The sequence below is a fragment of the Salmo salar genome, chromosome 23 (assembly GCF_965601325.2).
Source record: "Salmo salar chromosome 23, fSalSal1, whole genome shotgun sequence".
NCBI lineage: Eukaryota > Metazoa > Chordata > Actinopteri > Salmoniformes > Salmonidae > Salmo > Salmo salar.
The window spans coordinates 22,563,730-22,579,378 of NC_138313.1; the positions used below are offsets into that span (position 1 = coordinate 22,563,730).

The 15,649-nt window shown below is 42.4% G+C and overlaps 1 protein-coding gene and 1 pseudogene across 3 annotated transcripts; one reads left to right on the forward strand and one right to left on the reverse strand.

Moving 5' to 3' along the window:
* Positions 1-384: 384 nt before the first annotated feature.
* LOC145862984 (serine/threonine-protein kinase Nek1-like) lies at positions 385-11,578 on the reverse strand (annotated as a pseudogene). Its single transcript, XR_014382293.1, has 5 exons — positions 3,433-11,578; positions 3,208-3,304; positions 2,422-2,658; positions 2,225-2,311; positions 385-1,645 (listed from the first exon to the last, which is right to left on the reverse strand). The product of XR_014382293.1 is annotated as a serine/threonine-protein kinase Nek1-like (transcript).
* Positions 11,564-14,552, forward strand: LOC106584220 (tripartite motif-containing protein 16). Of its 2 annotated transcripts, none has more exons than XM_014169262.3 (7): positions 11,564-12,221; positions 12,459-12,554; positions 12,703-12,936; positions 13,093-13,252; positions 13,424-13,487; positions 13,606-13,674; positions 13,755-14,045. In XM_014169262.3, the coding sequence occupies exons 1-6, from the start codon at positions 11,628-11,630 to the stop codon at positions 13,640-13,642; spliced, it is 1,185 nt and encodes a 394-aa protein (XP_014024737.3). In that variant the 5' UTR covers positions 11,564-11,627; the 3' UTR covers positions 13,643-13,674; positions 13,755-14,045. The 2 variants fall into 2 exon arrangements, with proteins under 2 accessions (XP_014024737.3, XP_014024735.3); XM_014169260.3 differs by having other exon boundaries at positions 11,566-12,221; positions 13,446-13,487; positions 13,755-14,552.
* Positions 14,553-15,649: the final 1,097 nt, after the last annotated feature.

The window sequence follows — 15,649 nt, forward strand, 5'->3', positions numbered from 1 at the left end:
ACACACGTTTTCACCTGATACAACAAACACCAACTGATGATTTAAAAACACAACATAATTCACTAACATCATAACCATTTCCACAAGGAGAACATTGACTGAATTAGCCATCAACACATTTGACACGACAAAAAAAAGACAATACATTCACTTCAGTGCGTTCACTTCAGTTACACGTAAACGCCTAAAAATGACACACTGGTGTTAATTGAGATGAGGTTCTTTCAGTCAAAAACAAAACAAAAAACCCCTGGCAAAATATAATGTGCACAAAAATGTGTGGAAAGAGTAAAAAAAAACAGCCATTACTGGTGCACCAAATGAATGAACGGCAGCTCTGACACAGACTTGTGCATTGACATGACGTTACACACACCTGTCCACACAGAAACATGCAGTACAGGGAGTGAGACACTGGGAGGTGCTGCTGGGTCACTTTTTGACTGCAGAGTTGAGGGGATGTGTCTGAGGGTAGCACCATGCAGACACAACAGAAGACGGGGAAGCCAAACCCAGGCATGTCGTTATGAGTGAGGGATCGGATGGAGTGAGGCTGGCTGGACATCCAGAGCTGAAAGCTGGGCTCCTACCTCCTCCTCTTTGTTGGGCTTGACTCTCCTGTAGCTGGACTGACCATAGAGGGCTGCCAGGTTTTGCCGGGCACCCTGTTCACAGTTCAATTCAATCACATTTCAGATGTATAAAATGTGCTGCATTTAGTCCAAAACACCGGTAAGCATTCAATTCAACCTTGATTCCAGATCGAAACTATGGTTATTAACAATTCAAAGTTAATTTGTCACGTGCGCCGAATTCAACAGGTGTAAATCTTACAGTGAAATGCTTACTTACAGGCTCTAACCAATAGTGCAAAAAAAGGTGTAAGGTGAACAATAAGTAAGTAAAGAAATAAAAACAACAATTAAAAAGACAGGCTATATACAGTAGCGAGGCTATAAAAGTAGCGAGGCTACATATGCTCTACATATACTCTACCTGTGGCTCAGTTGATAGAGCATGGTGTTTGCAACGCCAGGGTTGTGGGTTTGATTCCACGGGGGGCCAGTACAAAAAAAAATGAAATGTATGCATTCACCACTGTAAGTTGCTCTGGATAAGAGCGTCTGCTAAATGACTAAAATGTAAATGTAAATGGTTAGTCAGGCTGATTGAGGTAGTATGGCTCTTTGTCCTCTGTACCTGCGTCGCTTCCTCTTGCAAATAACGGGGATGTTGGCCCTGTCGGGTGTTTGGAGAATGTCTTGTGCGTCTTGCTTGTTGAAGAAAAAAATCCTCGTCTAATCCGAGGTGAGTGATCGCTGTCCTGATATCCAGAAGCTCTTGCTTGTTGAAGAAAAAATCCTCGTCTAATCCGAGGTGAGTGATCGCTGTCCTGATATCCAGAAGCTCTTTTTTGTCGTAAGATACGGTTTCAGAAACATTATGTACAAAATAAGTTACAAATAACGCGAAAAAAAACACATCATAGCACAATTGGTTGGGCGCCCGTAAAACTGCTGCTGGGGGAGGGGGGGGGGGTTCCAACTGTCCCTCAGGGCGCACCTTGTTCAGCATGGCGTCCCTTTTACGCTGCAGGAACTCCTGAACCTGATTGACCCGTTCAGCTCCCGCATGACCCCAATGCCTGGAAACAGTTGTAGAGGAAAAGCTTTAATTGACTTAGTATTGAAATAACATTGTACATCATGACTAAGAACTATTACCAAAAAAATCCAGCAAAGCTTTACTGCCAGTTAGAGACAGAACAGTGTGTTCTAGAATAGTTCGTGACCAACCACGGACCTGCTAACATGAGCTTGCTCTAGCCTCCATAGCTCGCTCTTCACCGCATCATGGTCTGGGAGACAAGCATGACCGTTGATTAGACTACAGTACATGAAGTATATTTAAATAGGTTCGAATCAACACAGGCTTCCTTCTCTGGACGTACACCAGCCAGTAAGTCGACTCAATAAAGGCTATACATGACACCATTTCATCATCGTGGTGGCAGCGGCCGCTGCCTCAATGTACCTCAAAGACTTTGCATTATTCTGTGTGTGTGTGACAAATTTACTCAGAATTTGTACAATTAAGGTGATTCAACTCTACAAATTTTAAAATGAGTGTTTACAAACTGACATTCACACAAAGACCAAATCCTCAAAGTAAGTTCACGGCCCAATGTGAGGCAATGTCCCCTCAGCCAGGCAGACATGGTTACCTTTTGTTGTTGTACGGTTAGTTTTCACAAATCTCAGGTGACAGGTAGTACGGCGTCCCGATACATGTCCTGGCCAGCTCCACAGTACTGAGAAAGAAGATTGTGGAGTTACTGAAATGGAGATTACCGTTGCAAAGAAGTTGCCCCCTTTTTCACTAAAACGCAGGCTAGCTTCTTTAGTATGTTGTCTTGCTCACCTATTACTCCTGCGCTCCCTCCATGACAAAAATCAGTCTGTTGCTACGGAAACGTAAGTCTTTTTTGTGCTTCATTCATCTGAACCATGGCTTTCAGGTGAGTTTCATCTGCTTGGTGCCTCCATTGTTTTTTTTGTACCTGCTCCCCAGAGAACTGCACTCCTTTCTGAGAGTTGATCGTCTTGAATAGGTCTCCTCCCTCACAGTAATCCATTACGATGTACAGACATCCACACTCTAGAAAACACAAAGACACACACAAAGATTAGTTTAACCCCTGTCTATGTATTACACTGTGCTACAGGACACACAAGCACCGTTATTCGATCTCCTTGGCCAGACAGGTGTTAAACAGACTCTGCAGGATTGAATCAGGAGGGAGAGGACAGTGTGAGGTCATCCATCCTCCGTCTAATGTAATTAATGAGCCAGATGGATTCTCTACTTCCCCTCTGGAGGCTTCTGCCAAGTCTCACACACCCACTGAGATTCATCACGTTGGTTCATTAGCAATCACACCACAGGTGACGGGTCCTGTAGCTCAGTTGGTAGAGCATGGTGCTTGTAATTCCAGGGTAGTGGATTCAATTCCCAGGACCACCAATATGTAAAATGTATGCGTGCAGGACTAAATCGCTTAGGTTTAAGTGTATGCTAAATTACATGATTTATTTCACAAGTCTCAAGGAAATGGATATAGGCCCAGAGGTATTCTGGCCATCACGGCTGAATGTTGACCTCTGAACTGGGGCCCCTGGACTGTGTAGTGCGCAGGTTGTTGTTCACCTTCAAAGGACTCTTTGTACTGGACGACGTTGGGGTGGCTCATGTTGGCCAGAAAAGCCACCTCTTTCCGGGACTCCTGTCTCTCTTTACTGGACATCTGCCATAGAAAGTGAGAGAGGGGGAGGGAAAAGGCAAAGAGATAGCGACAGAAATATATCATATTATGGGTGGAATAAGACTTCCATAACATGTAAAATGTGACATGTCATGTGTGTTCTCTCTTACCCGGGAGATGCCGATCTGCTTGATGACATACTGTTTTCCATCGTCCCTGGATTTGATGAGGATTGCTTTCCCGAAGGAACCTTACCCTATCTTCCTCACCTTTTCATAGTTGTCCATGTCTCTGAAACAGATGACTTCAAAGATAAAAACAAACAATTGTAATTTAGCTTAGGCTAAGACTTATGCGTGCCTAGGCTTGCAAAGGGAGGGTATATTACTGGAAACTTCAGAAGTTCACCAGTAAACTACTAGAATTTTGGTAGCTTTCAAGTTATTTCATAAGCTGACATCTAGTCGCATTTTTGGGTACTTCAGATTATCACAGGTGGCTAATTCTCTGGCCCTCTGTGTGACCTTATGACATGTAAAATATATAAAATAATCAAAATCAGATGATTTAAAAACTCAGTTGACGGAGAGGAAACTTCTCAGCGACTTAACCATGAGGCCAATGGTCAATTTAAAACAGTTACAGAGTTTAATGGATGAAAATGGAGAGAACTGAGGATGGATCAACAACATTGTAGTTACTCTACAATACTAACCTAATTGACAGAGAAAAGAAGTAAGCCTGTACAGGATAACAAATATTCCAAAACAATGCAACAAGGCACTAAAGTAATACTGCAAAAACATTTGGCAAAGCAATAATTGTTTTGTCTTGAATATTTTTTATTTATTTATTTTATTTCACCTTTATTTAACCAGGTAGGAAAGTTGAGAACAAGTTCTCCTTTACAATTACGACCTGGCCAAGATAAAGCAAAGCAGTTTGACACATACAACACAGAGTTACACATGGAGTAAAACAAACCTACAGTCAATAATATAGTAGAAAAATAAGTCTATATACAAAGTGAGCAAATGAGGTGAGATAAGGGAGGTAAAGGCAAAAAAGGCCATGGTGGCGAAGTAAATCCAATATAGCAAGTAAAACACTGGAATGGTAGATTTGCAGTGGAAGAAAGTGCAAAGTAGAAATAGAAATAATGGGGTGCAAAGGAGCGAAATACATAAATACAGTAGGGGAAGAGGTAGTTGTTTGGGCTAAATTATAGATGGGCTATGTACAGGTGCAGTAATCTGTGAGCTGCTCTGACAGCTGGTGCTTAAAGCTAGTGAGGGAGATAAGTGTTTCCAGTTTCAGAGATTTTTGTAGGTCGTTCCAGTCATTGGCAGCAGAGAACTGGAAGGAGAGTCGGCCGAAGGAGGAATTGGATTTGGGGGTGACCAGAGAGATATACCTGCTGGAGCGCGTGCTACAGGTGGGTCCTGCTATGGTGACCAGCGAGCTAAGGCGGGGCTTTACCTAGCAGGGTCTTGTAGATGACCTGGAGCCAGTGGGTTTGGCGACGAGTATGAAGCGAGGGCCAGCCAACGAGAGCGTACAGGTCGCAGTGGTGGGTAGTATATGGGGCTTTGGTGACAAAACGGATGGCACTGTGATAGACTGCATCCAATTTATTGAGTAGAGTGTTGGAGGCAATTTTATAGATGACGTCGCCGAAGTCGAGGATCGGTAGGATAGTCAGTTTTACGAGGGTATGTTTGGCAGCATGAGTGAAGGATGCTTTGTTGCGAAATAGGAAGCCGATTCTCAATTTAATTTTGGATTGGAGATGCTTAGTGTGAGTCTGGAAGGAAAGTTTACAGTCTAGCCAGACACCTAGGTATTTGTAGTTGTCCACATATTCTAAGTCAGAACCATCCAGAGTAGTGATGCTGGACGGGCGGGTAGGTACAGGCAGTGATCGGTTGAAGACCATGCATTTAGTTTTACTTGCATTTAAGAGAGTTGTATGGCATTGAAGCTCGTCTGGAGGTTAGTTAAAACCTCTAGAGGTTGTGGGACGGTAGCGTCCCACCTGGCCAACATCCAGTGAAATTGCAGAGCGCCAAATTCAAGAACAGAAATACTCATTATAAAAATTCATAAAACATACAAATGTTATACATTGGTTTAAAGATTAACTTCTTGTTAACCCAACCATGGTGTCAGATTTCAGAAAGGCTTTACGGCGAAAGCATACCATGCAATTATCTGAGAACAGCGCCCAGCAGACAAATATTACAAACAGTTACCAGCCAAGTAGAGGAGTTACACAAGTCAGAAATAGCAATAAAATGAATCACTTCCCTTTTCATGATCTTCATATGTTTGCACTCAAAAGACTCCCATTTACTCAATAAATGTTCGTTTTGTTTGATAAAGTACCTCTTTATATCCAAAAACCTCCGTTTTGTTCAAGCGTTTTGTTCAGTAATCCACAGGCTCAAAGGCAGTCACAATAGGCAGACGAAAAATCCTTATCAGTAAAGTTCGTAGAAACATGTCAAACTATGTTTATAATCAATCCTCAGGTTGTTTTTAGTCATAATAATCAATAATATTTCAACCAGACAAAAGCTTCGTCAATATAAAAGGAAAAGAAGAAAGGTCACGCACATGAAAAACCTCTGGGACACTGCGGTGTCCACTCATTCAGTGGTCTTACTCCCTCATTTTTCAGAATACAAGCCTGAAACAATTTCTAAAGACTGTTGACATCTAGTGGAAGCCATAGGAAGTGCAATTTGAGTCCTAAGTCAATGGAATCTGTATAGGCAGTCTATGGAAAACTACAAACATAAAAAATCCCACTTCCTGGATGGATTTCTCTCAGGTTTTTGCCTGCCATATCAGTTCTGTTATACTCACAGACATTATTTTAACCGTTTCAGAAACTTCAGTGTTTTCTATCCAAATCTATCAATTATATGCATATCCTAGCTTCTTGGCCTGAGTAACAGGCAGTTAACTTTGGGCACACTTTTCATCCGGAGGTGAAAACAGTGCCCCCTACCCTAATGAAGTTAACACAGTGTCCAAAGAAGGGCCAGAAGTACACAGAATGGTGTCGTCTGCGTAGAGGTAAATCAGAGAATCACCAGCAGTGAGAGCGACATCATTGATGTATACAGAGAAGAGAGTCGGCCCGAGAATTGAAACCCGTGGCACCCCCATAGAGTTCCGGACAACAGGCCCTCCGATTTGACACACTGAACCCTCTGAGAAGTAGTTGGTGAACCAGGCGAGGCAATCATTTGAGAAACCAAGGCCGTTGAGTCTGCCAATAAGAATGTGGTGATTGACAGAGTCAAAAGCCTTGGCCAGGTCGATGAATACGGCTGCACAGTAATGTCTCTTATCGATGGCGGTTATGATATCGTTTAGGACCTTGAGCGTGGCTGAGGTGCACCCATGACCAGCTCTGAAACCAGATTGCATAGTGGAGAAGGTACGGTGGGATTCGAAATGGTCGGTAATCTGTTTGTTGACTTGGCTTTCGAAGACCTTAGAAAGGCAGGGTAGGATAGATATAGGTCTGTAGCAATTTGGGTCTAGAGTGTCTCCCCCTTTGAAGAGGGGGATGACAGCGGCAGCTTTCCAATCTTTGGGAATCTCAGACGATACGAAAGGGAGGTTGAACAGGCTAGTAATAGGGGTTGCAACAATTTCAGCAGATAATTTTAAAAAGAGAGGGATTGTCAAGCCCGGCTGATTTGTAGGGGTCCAGGTTTTGCAGTTCTTTAAGAACCTCAGCTATCTGGATTTGGATGAAGGAGAAATGGGGGAGGCTTGGGCGAGTTGCTGTGGGGAGTGCAGGGCTGTTGACCGTGGCAGGGGTAGCCAGGTGGAAAGCATGGCCAGCCATAGAAAAATGCTTATTGAAATTCTCAATTATAGTGTATTTATCGGTGGTGACAGTGTTTCCTAGCCTCAGTGCAGTGGGCAGCTGGGAGGACGTGCTCTTATTCTCCATGGACTTTACAGTGTCCCAGAACCTTTTTTGAGTTTGTGCTACAGGATGCACATTTCTGCTTGAAAAAGCTAGCCTTAGCATTCCTAACTGCCTGTGTATATTTGTTCCTAACTTCCCTGAAATGTTGCATATCACGGGGGCTATTCGATGCTAATGCAGAACGCCACAGGATGTTTTTGTGCTGGTCAAGGGTAGTCAGGTCTGGAGAGAACCAAGGGCTATATCTGTTCCTGGTTCAATTTTTTTTGAAAGGGGCATGCTTATTTAAGATGGTGAGGAAGGCATTTAAAAAAAATAACCAGGCATCCTCTACTGACGGGATGAGGTCAATATCCTTCCAGGATACCAGGGCCAGGTCGATTAGAAAGGTTTGCTCGCTGAAATGTTTCAGGGAGCGTTTGACAGTGATGAGGGGTGGTTGTTTGAATGATATCTATGAGGGTGTCCGTGTTTATAGATTTGGGGTTGTACCTGGTGGGTTCATTGATAATTTGTGAGAGATTGAGGGCATCAAGCTTAGATTGTAGGATGGCCGGGGTGTTAAGCATGTCCCAGTTTAGGTCACCTAGCAGCACGAGCTCTGAAGATAGATGGGGGGCAATCAATTCACATATGGTGTCCAGGACACAGCTGGGGGCTGAAGGAGGTCTATAGCAAGCGGCAACAGTGAGAGACTTGTTTCTGGAAAGGTGGATTTTTAAAAGTAGAAGCTCGAATTGTTTGGGTACAGACCTGGATAGTAAGCCAGAACTCTGCAGGCTAACACAGCCCCCTTTGGCAGTTCTATCTTGTCGGAAAATGTTATAGTTAGGGATGGAAATTTCAGGGTTTTTGGTGGTCTTCCTGAGCCAGGATTCAGACACGGCTAGGACATCCGGGTTGGCAGAGTGTGCTAGGGCAGTGAATAAAACAAACTTAGGGAGGAGGCTTCTAATGTTAACATGCATGAAACCAAGGCTTTTACGGTTACAGAAGTCAAGAAATGATAGCACCTGGGGAATGGGAGTGGAGCTAGGCACTGCAGGGCCTGGATTAACCTCCACATCACCAGAGGAACAGAGGAGGAGTAGGATAAGGGTAGGCTAAAATAACTGGTCGTCTAGTACGTCCAGAACAGAGAGTAAAAGGAGCAGATTTCTGGGCACGGTAGAATAGATTCAAGGCATAATGTACAGACAAAGGTATGGTAGGATGTGGATACAGTGAGGGTAAACCTGTGCATAGAGTGACGATGAAAGAGATATTTTCCCTAGAAATATAATTTAAACCAGGTGATGTCACCGCATGTGTGGTAGGTGGAACTAAAGTGTTAAATAAGGCGTATTGAGCAGGGCTAGAGGCTCTACAGTGAAATAAGGCAATAAATACTAACCAAAACAGCAATGGACAGGGCATATTGACGTTAGCGAGAGGCATGAGTAGCCGAGTGATCATAGGAGTCCAGTGAGTGGCTTCAGGCAGCTTGCGGGCCGGGGCTAGCAAGGTAACAGACAGGCCTTGGAGGGACGTCGCGACGGAAGAAAGAATAAGGCTGTAAAGTAACAAAATGTGAAAAAAGTTAAGGGGTCTGAATTCTTTCCAAAGGCACTGTATATCCATAGATTTGTCTGTTAAATCCTCCACCCATCATGCACTCTTTAAATAGCCTACCTCTGTATCAGTGAAGGGCTGTTAGTTAAAACCAAAACTCGAATTGAGGGGGTATCCCATAGGCCTACCTTTTATTAAGGAAAATGTCAAAAAGGCCTACCCATTGTTAGCTTAAGATTTTGAAGAAAATTAAACTGATCTGATTATATAAAGTGATCTATAACAGCGCTTGGTCCTTTACGCTAGAAACAAGCTGTAAAATACCTGGGAAAGACACGACTCCCATGCATATGGGGATATCATTGTTTCGTTTCATTGACATTCAGAGGCTGACTTTGCTTGGAATCTAATTCTGCCACTATCAATTGATTAAGCTATTCACTTTCTGTACAATAGAAGATGTTTAAACCCAGAAGCTTTTAGGTAAACACTTGTGACCTTTTCTCATTGGGTTAAGCCATGGAAGAAGAGTAGCCAGCAATTAAAGCTTACATTTTTCTGCATCGGTAGGCCTAATCTGTCTGTTGCATTACCCAACTTCTGTTGAGCTTCAATTCGTGGACAGATAGCCTAACATTCTCCTGCAAAATGTCTTGATAAACTTGGGAATTCATTTTTCCGTCGATGATAGCAAGTAGCAAAGCAGCCCCAAATCATGATGCTCCCGCCACCATACTTTACAGTTTGGATGAGGTTTTGATGTTGGCGTGCTTTTTTCTCTCCATACATAGTGTTGAGTGTTCCTTCCAAACAACTCAACTATAGTTTCATCTGTCCACAGAATATTTTGCCAGTAGCGCTGTGGAACATCCTGGTGCACTTTTGCAAACTTCAGACGTGCAGCAATGTTTTTTTTTGGACAGCAGTGGCTTCTTCTGTGGTGTCCTCCCATGGACACCATTCTTGTTTAGTGTTTTACATTTCGTAGACTTGTCAACAGAGATGTTAGCATGTTCTAGAGATTTCTGTAAGTCTTTAGCTGATACTCCAGGATTCTTCTTAACCTCACTGAGCATTCTGCGCTGTGCTCTTGCAGTCATCTTTGCAGGATGGCCACTCCTAGGGAGAGTAGCAACAGTACTGAACTTTCTCCATTCATAGACAATTTGTCCTACCGTGGACTGATGAACATCGAGGCTTTCAGAGATACTTTTGTAACCCTTTACAGCTTTATATAAGTCAACAATTCTTAATCTTGGGTCTTCTGAGATCTCTTTTGTTTGAGGCATGGTTCACATCAGGCAATGCTTCTTGTGAATAGCAAACTCAAATATTGTGATTGTTTTTTATGAGGCAAGGCAGCTCTAACCAACATCTCCAATCTTGTCTCATTGATTGGACTCCAGGTTAGCTGACTCCTGACTCCAATTAGCTTTTGGAGAAGTCTGAATCTTGTGAGCCTAGGGGTTCACATACTTTTTCCAACCTACACTGTGAATGTTTAAATGATGTATTCAATATAGACAAGAAAAATACAATAATGTGTGTGTTATTAGTTTAAGCACACTATGTTTGTCTATTGTTGTGACTTATATGAAGATCAGATAAAATTTGATTACCAATTTATGCAGAAATCCAGGTAATTCCAAAGGGTTCACATACTTTTTCTTGCCACTGTATATTGTTTACTTTTTCTTGCCACTGTATATTGTTTACAAACATTTGAGTAAAACAAGCTTGCATTTTGGGTTCAACAGTTGAACTCAGTTCATGAAGCATTTTTAAGTTCTATTCTTCAAGAATCAATGGGTATATATAATTCAGTTAAAAGTTTTTAAAAAATGGATCTACCAACTAAGGATTCTAGCTTTAAACTTTTAAACTAAATATGAGAAAACACAGTATCACTGTGTACTTTGCTAAACTTCAAATAAGAAACAAAAGAAATAGAAACATACACTTAAAAAAAAAATCACACAAAATTGTACCTAGTAGTTAGGGATTACTATTTTGGATTTAAAATGAACATCATCGATGTTGTTGCAGCTCCAGTTTCTGTGGACCTTTCATTGTTGAAGTTGACCCTATTATTAAACAAACCAATTCAGAACAGCATTCTTGGTAGCTGTGAGCCGTCAGAGAGCAGTATATTTCTTTTGTTGACTTCTAGAGCTAAGAGAAAAGCTATAACTTGTCGTTGAGCATAGCCGACTAGTACACATTCAAGCCCCAGATGGAGAACTTGATAAAAATCGCTTCTTCTTTTATAGTATTATGGCGGTCCGCAAACAAAAGTACTTGATTGTAATACTTGAGTAAAAGTAGAAATGACATTTTATACATCAAATTCCTATTAAGCAAACCAGATGGCATGATTTTCTTTTTTTTCTGGACAGACAGGGGCACGCTCCAACACTCAGACTTTAGTGAGTCCGCCAGATCAGAGGCAATAGCGATGACAACGTGTTATATTAATAGGTGCATGAATTGGACCATATTGCTGTCCTGCCTGAGCATTCAAAATGCAACTAGTTCTTTTAGGTGTCAGGGAAAATGTATAGTAGTAAAAGTACATATTTTCTTTAGGAATGTAGTGGAGTAAAAGTTGTCAAAAATATAAATAGTTGGGTACAGATACACCAAAAAACGACTTAGTAGTACTTTAAAGTATTTTTACTTAAGTGCTTTACACCACTGGCTGCCACCTACTGTACTAGAGTGTGTACCACACCCCCTCAGCAGCTGTGCAGACAAAACAGGAAATGTCATTTTTGAGAACGAATAGGAATTCAGATCGTTGCGCTATACCGGAACCAGCCCTGACACACAAGATAAACATTAGTCTCCGCCACAATCTCTAAAATGGCTGAGTCTTGTTCATTATTTGGTGAAGAACAATTCACTTGTTCAATTTGTCTGGATCTACTGAAGGAGCCTGTGACCATTCCTTGTGGACACAGTTACTGCATGGGCTGTATAAAGGACTACTGGAGTGTAAATGACCAGACAGGTGTCTACAGCTGTCCTCAGTGTAGACAGATATTCACCACAAGGCCTGCTCTGAACAAAAATACCATGTTTGCAGAGGTAGTGGAAAGACTGAAGAAGACTGAAGAACTCCAAGCTGACCCTTCTGTTACTAGTTATGCTGAAACAGGGGATATTGTGTGTGATGTCTGTACTGGGAGAAAGCAGAAAGCCATCAAGTCTTGTCTTCTGTGCCTGGCCTCGTACTGTGAAACACACCTCAAGCTTCATGACAAGCTAAACCCAGGAAAACGACACAGGCTTGAGGAAGCCTCCATACAGCTTCAGGAGAAGATATGCTCCCAGCATGACAAACTGCTGGAGGTTTACTGCCGTACTGATCAACTTTGTATCTGTTATGAGTGTTTGATGGGTGTACACAAAGGCCATGAAACCGTTTCAGCTGTAGCTGAAAGCACAGAAAAACAGGTAAGCTCTCTGAGACTGCTTCTATACATGTTTTGTATGAATTGTTTTTAAATGAAACTGTAGCCTATGCGTCAGTATCCACAGTGATAAAAAAGATAGGACTTAGTCTGAAGTCCACACAGCAATTAAACAGTAGCTAGAGAGTAAACAAAACACCGCCCTAACCTCCCAAGGTTTAAAGCACCATTCCAATGAAATGCCATATCATTTTCACTCATAAGAGTTTTGGATCTACAGAAAGAACTGAAGGAGGCACACAAGAAATCCAAGCAAGTAATCAAGAGGAAAGAGAAGGAGCTATTGCGGTTGAAGCAGGCCATGGAGTCTCTCACAGTGAGTATTGATGAGAGAACTTCAACTTCTGACAACTGAAGCTCTTCTCCAACCAATCATCTGAGTTCAGAGCTGTATGAGAGGTATGATTTCAAAGGAAGACTGCTGCTCTCTCTCCCGCTCTCTATTTGTGTGTGCCTCCCTACAGTACTCAGCACAGGTAGCCGTGGAAGACAGTGACAAGGTCTTTGATGAAATGATCCGCTCTGTTGAGAAGTGTCACTCTGATGTGAAAAGACTGATCAGATCACAGGAGAATGCTGCTGTGGGCCAGGCTGAGGAGCAGGTTGACCAGTTGCAAAAGGAGATTGCAGAGTTGAGGAGGAGAGATGCTGAGCTTGGACAGTTGTCAAAAACAAAAGATTATATTATTTTCCTCCAGGTAATATGGCACTATCAAGACTCCTGGATACGATGACTCTTCAGTAAAATATGATTTTGTTTGCCAAATTCACACAGAATTCCTCTGGTACTTTGTTTCACTTTGAATTTGTCAGGATCCAACTTGTATATTAAGATTGCCTGTCTGTGTCTTTAGAGCTGTCAATCAATCCTAGCCCTCCCTGAATGCAGAGACTCATGCAGCATCAATGTCAGCCAACAAGTGTCTTTTGAAGGCGTGAAGAAATCTGTGGCCGAACTGAAACAGCGATTGGAGGACATCTGCAAAGGGACCTTCATAAAAATCTCTAAAAAAGGTTTGCAACAAACAGACCAAACTTGTCAAATCCCTTGTTACACTCAAACCATCTCCACTGACCAATCAATAGTTTTCCTTCATTTAATTGAGTAAACCTAATTTAAAAAACAACAAATAAACATACCTGAATCCGTATAGAATGGCTCAATTATATTGTTATATTCACTAGGCCAATATATCCGTTTCCACAGTACAGGATGTTCATATTCTGCAGCCATCAAAGCCCAGTCCACGTGAGTCGATTTTCACCACACATTTGCACTAAAATTACATCGGTACAATCACAGCTTATCTTGAGACTAATGCAACATAATTTACTGTCTTTAGTTCATTATTTCTGTATCCCTCTAGCTCTACCCCAAGTAAAAGAAAAGTTTGTGGAGAGTAAAGTACCAACAACAAGGGAGGAGTTTTGGAAATGTAAGTATGGAAGACAAACAACAGACAGACAGATCAATACTTTTTGTACGGGTTCATCATATCTGATTTCTTACCATCAGATGCCTGTCAGCTCACATTGGACCTAAACACTGCACATAAAAACCTCCTTCTCTCCAAAGACAACAAAGAGGCTGTATGGAAGGATGTGGCGCTGCCTTATCCTGACCACCCAGAGAGATTTGTAAACAATGCTGTAGTACTGTGTAGAGAGGCTCTGTCAGGCCGCTGTTACTGGGAAGTTGAATGGAGTGGACTACAGGTTATTATGGGTGTTGCATATAAGGGGATAAACAGAAAGACGTGTCCTAGGAATGATCATTTTGATTGGATTTTAAACTTTCATGAACAGACCTGGAGTTTGGATGTGTTTGGTCGCTGTGTTTGGGAGAATACTAAACAGACTAAACAACTACCTTTTTGGCCCTCTAAGAAAATAGGGCTCTACTTGGATCACAAGGCTGGATCGCTAACGTTCTATGACATTACTGACACAATGACCCTCCTCTATAGAGTACAAACTACATTCACTCAACCACTCTATCCTGTTTTCTGGATAAAAATACAGTCCGGGATGAAATTGTGCCGTATGAAATAAATGAAAATGGCTTATTATAAAAATATGATGCTTTTGTGAAAGCAAGGCTAGACAGAACGTGCAGTGTAGCAAACAAGGAAGTTTGAAATCCTCTTTTTACATTGAAAAGAAGTATGGGGGTTTGTCTGTTGGGGATTATAAACGGCACCCACTTCTAACGGCAATCATTTACACCAAATTATACAAATGATATGCTGTACGAGTAAGAAGGAAGTATACCAATTGCATACAAGAATGAATACAAAATAAATGAATGGTAATATCTGTGTCAATGTTCTTTAATATAATATATGTATAATCCCCAACAGAGGTGGATGAACGCAGTGCCCTTCTTTCAGTCCCTACACCCAAAGAAAGGCACTGCGTTCATCCACCTCTGGCCTGCTCGCCTCCCTACCTCTGCGGAAGCACAGTTCCCGCTCAGCCCAGTCAAAACTGTTCGCTGCTCTGGCACCCCAATGGTGGAACAAGCTCCCTCACGACGCCAGGACAGCGGAGTCAATCACCACCTTCCGGAGACACCTGAAACCCCACCTCTTTAAGGAATACCTGGGATAGGATAAAGTAATCCTTCTAACCACAAGATGCCATACATGCTGTCTGCCATCTGTCCAGTACAGTTGAAACCGGGATTCATCCATGAAGAGCACACCTTAGGTATGCTCCCTCTAATTCTTCCATCTCTCTCGGCGGACCTGAGCCCGAGGACCATGGCTGTCTGGCTGTCCCCAGTCAGCATGGTCATACTCCGATCCAATTTCTGCTGTTCTGCCTGCGGCAATGGAACGCTGACATGTTCACTGGATGTGCTAACTTGTACCGGACCTGCTGCCCTCTCCCTCCACGTCATTTGCTGTCTCGACCTCTGAATGCTTGGAAATGAAAAGCCAACTGAGATTTACTCATTTACTCCCGAGTTGCTGACATGTTGCACCCTCTATAACCACTGATTATTATTTGACGTCTTAAAGAATGATCTGGATCTGTACTCTTATAATCTCCACACAGCACAGCCAGAAGAGGACTGGTCACCCCTTAAATCCTGGTTCCTCTAGTTTTCTTCCTAGGTTCCTGCCTTTCTACTGAGTTTTTCCCAAGCCAGCGTGCTTCTACATTTGCATTGCTTGCTTACTCTTTGGGGGTTTAGGCTGGGTATCTGTATAAGCACTTTGTGAGTTCTGCTGGCGTAAAGGGCTTTATAAATACATTTGATTGATTGATAAATGCCCGCAGAACCGTTCATTCCGCTGTTCATTGCTTGGATGGGCTCAAAGTAGCTTGCTAGCACACACAGTCCTGTGTGGCTCAGTTGGTCGAGCATGGTGTTTGCAATGCCAGGGTTGTGGGTTCGATTCCCAC

Excerpts from the sequence above, each read along its gene's own strand:
- LOC106584220 (XM_014169260.3), top strand. The coding sequence starts at position 11,628 with ATGGCTGAGTCTTGTTCATTATTTGGTGAAGAACAATTCACTTGTTCA. Across the intron at positions 12,937-13,092 it reads ATTATATTATTTTCCTCCAG|AGCTGTCAATCAATCCTAGC; the intron begins GTAATATGGCAC and ends CTGTGTCTTTAG. Across the intron at positions 13,253-13,445 it reads CATAAAAATCTCTAAAAAAG|TACAGGATGTTCATATTCTG; the intron begins GTTTGCAACAAA and ends CCGTTTCCACAG.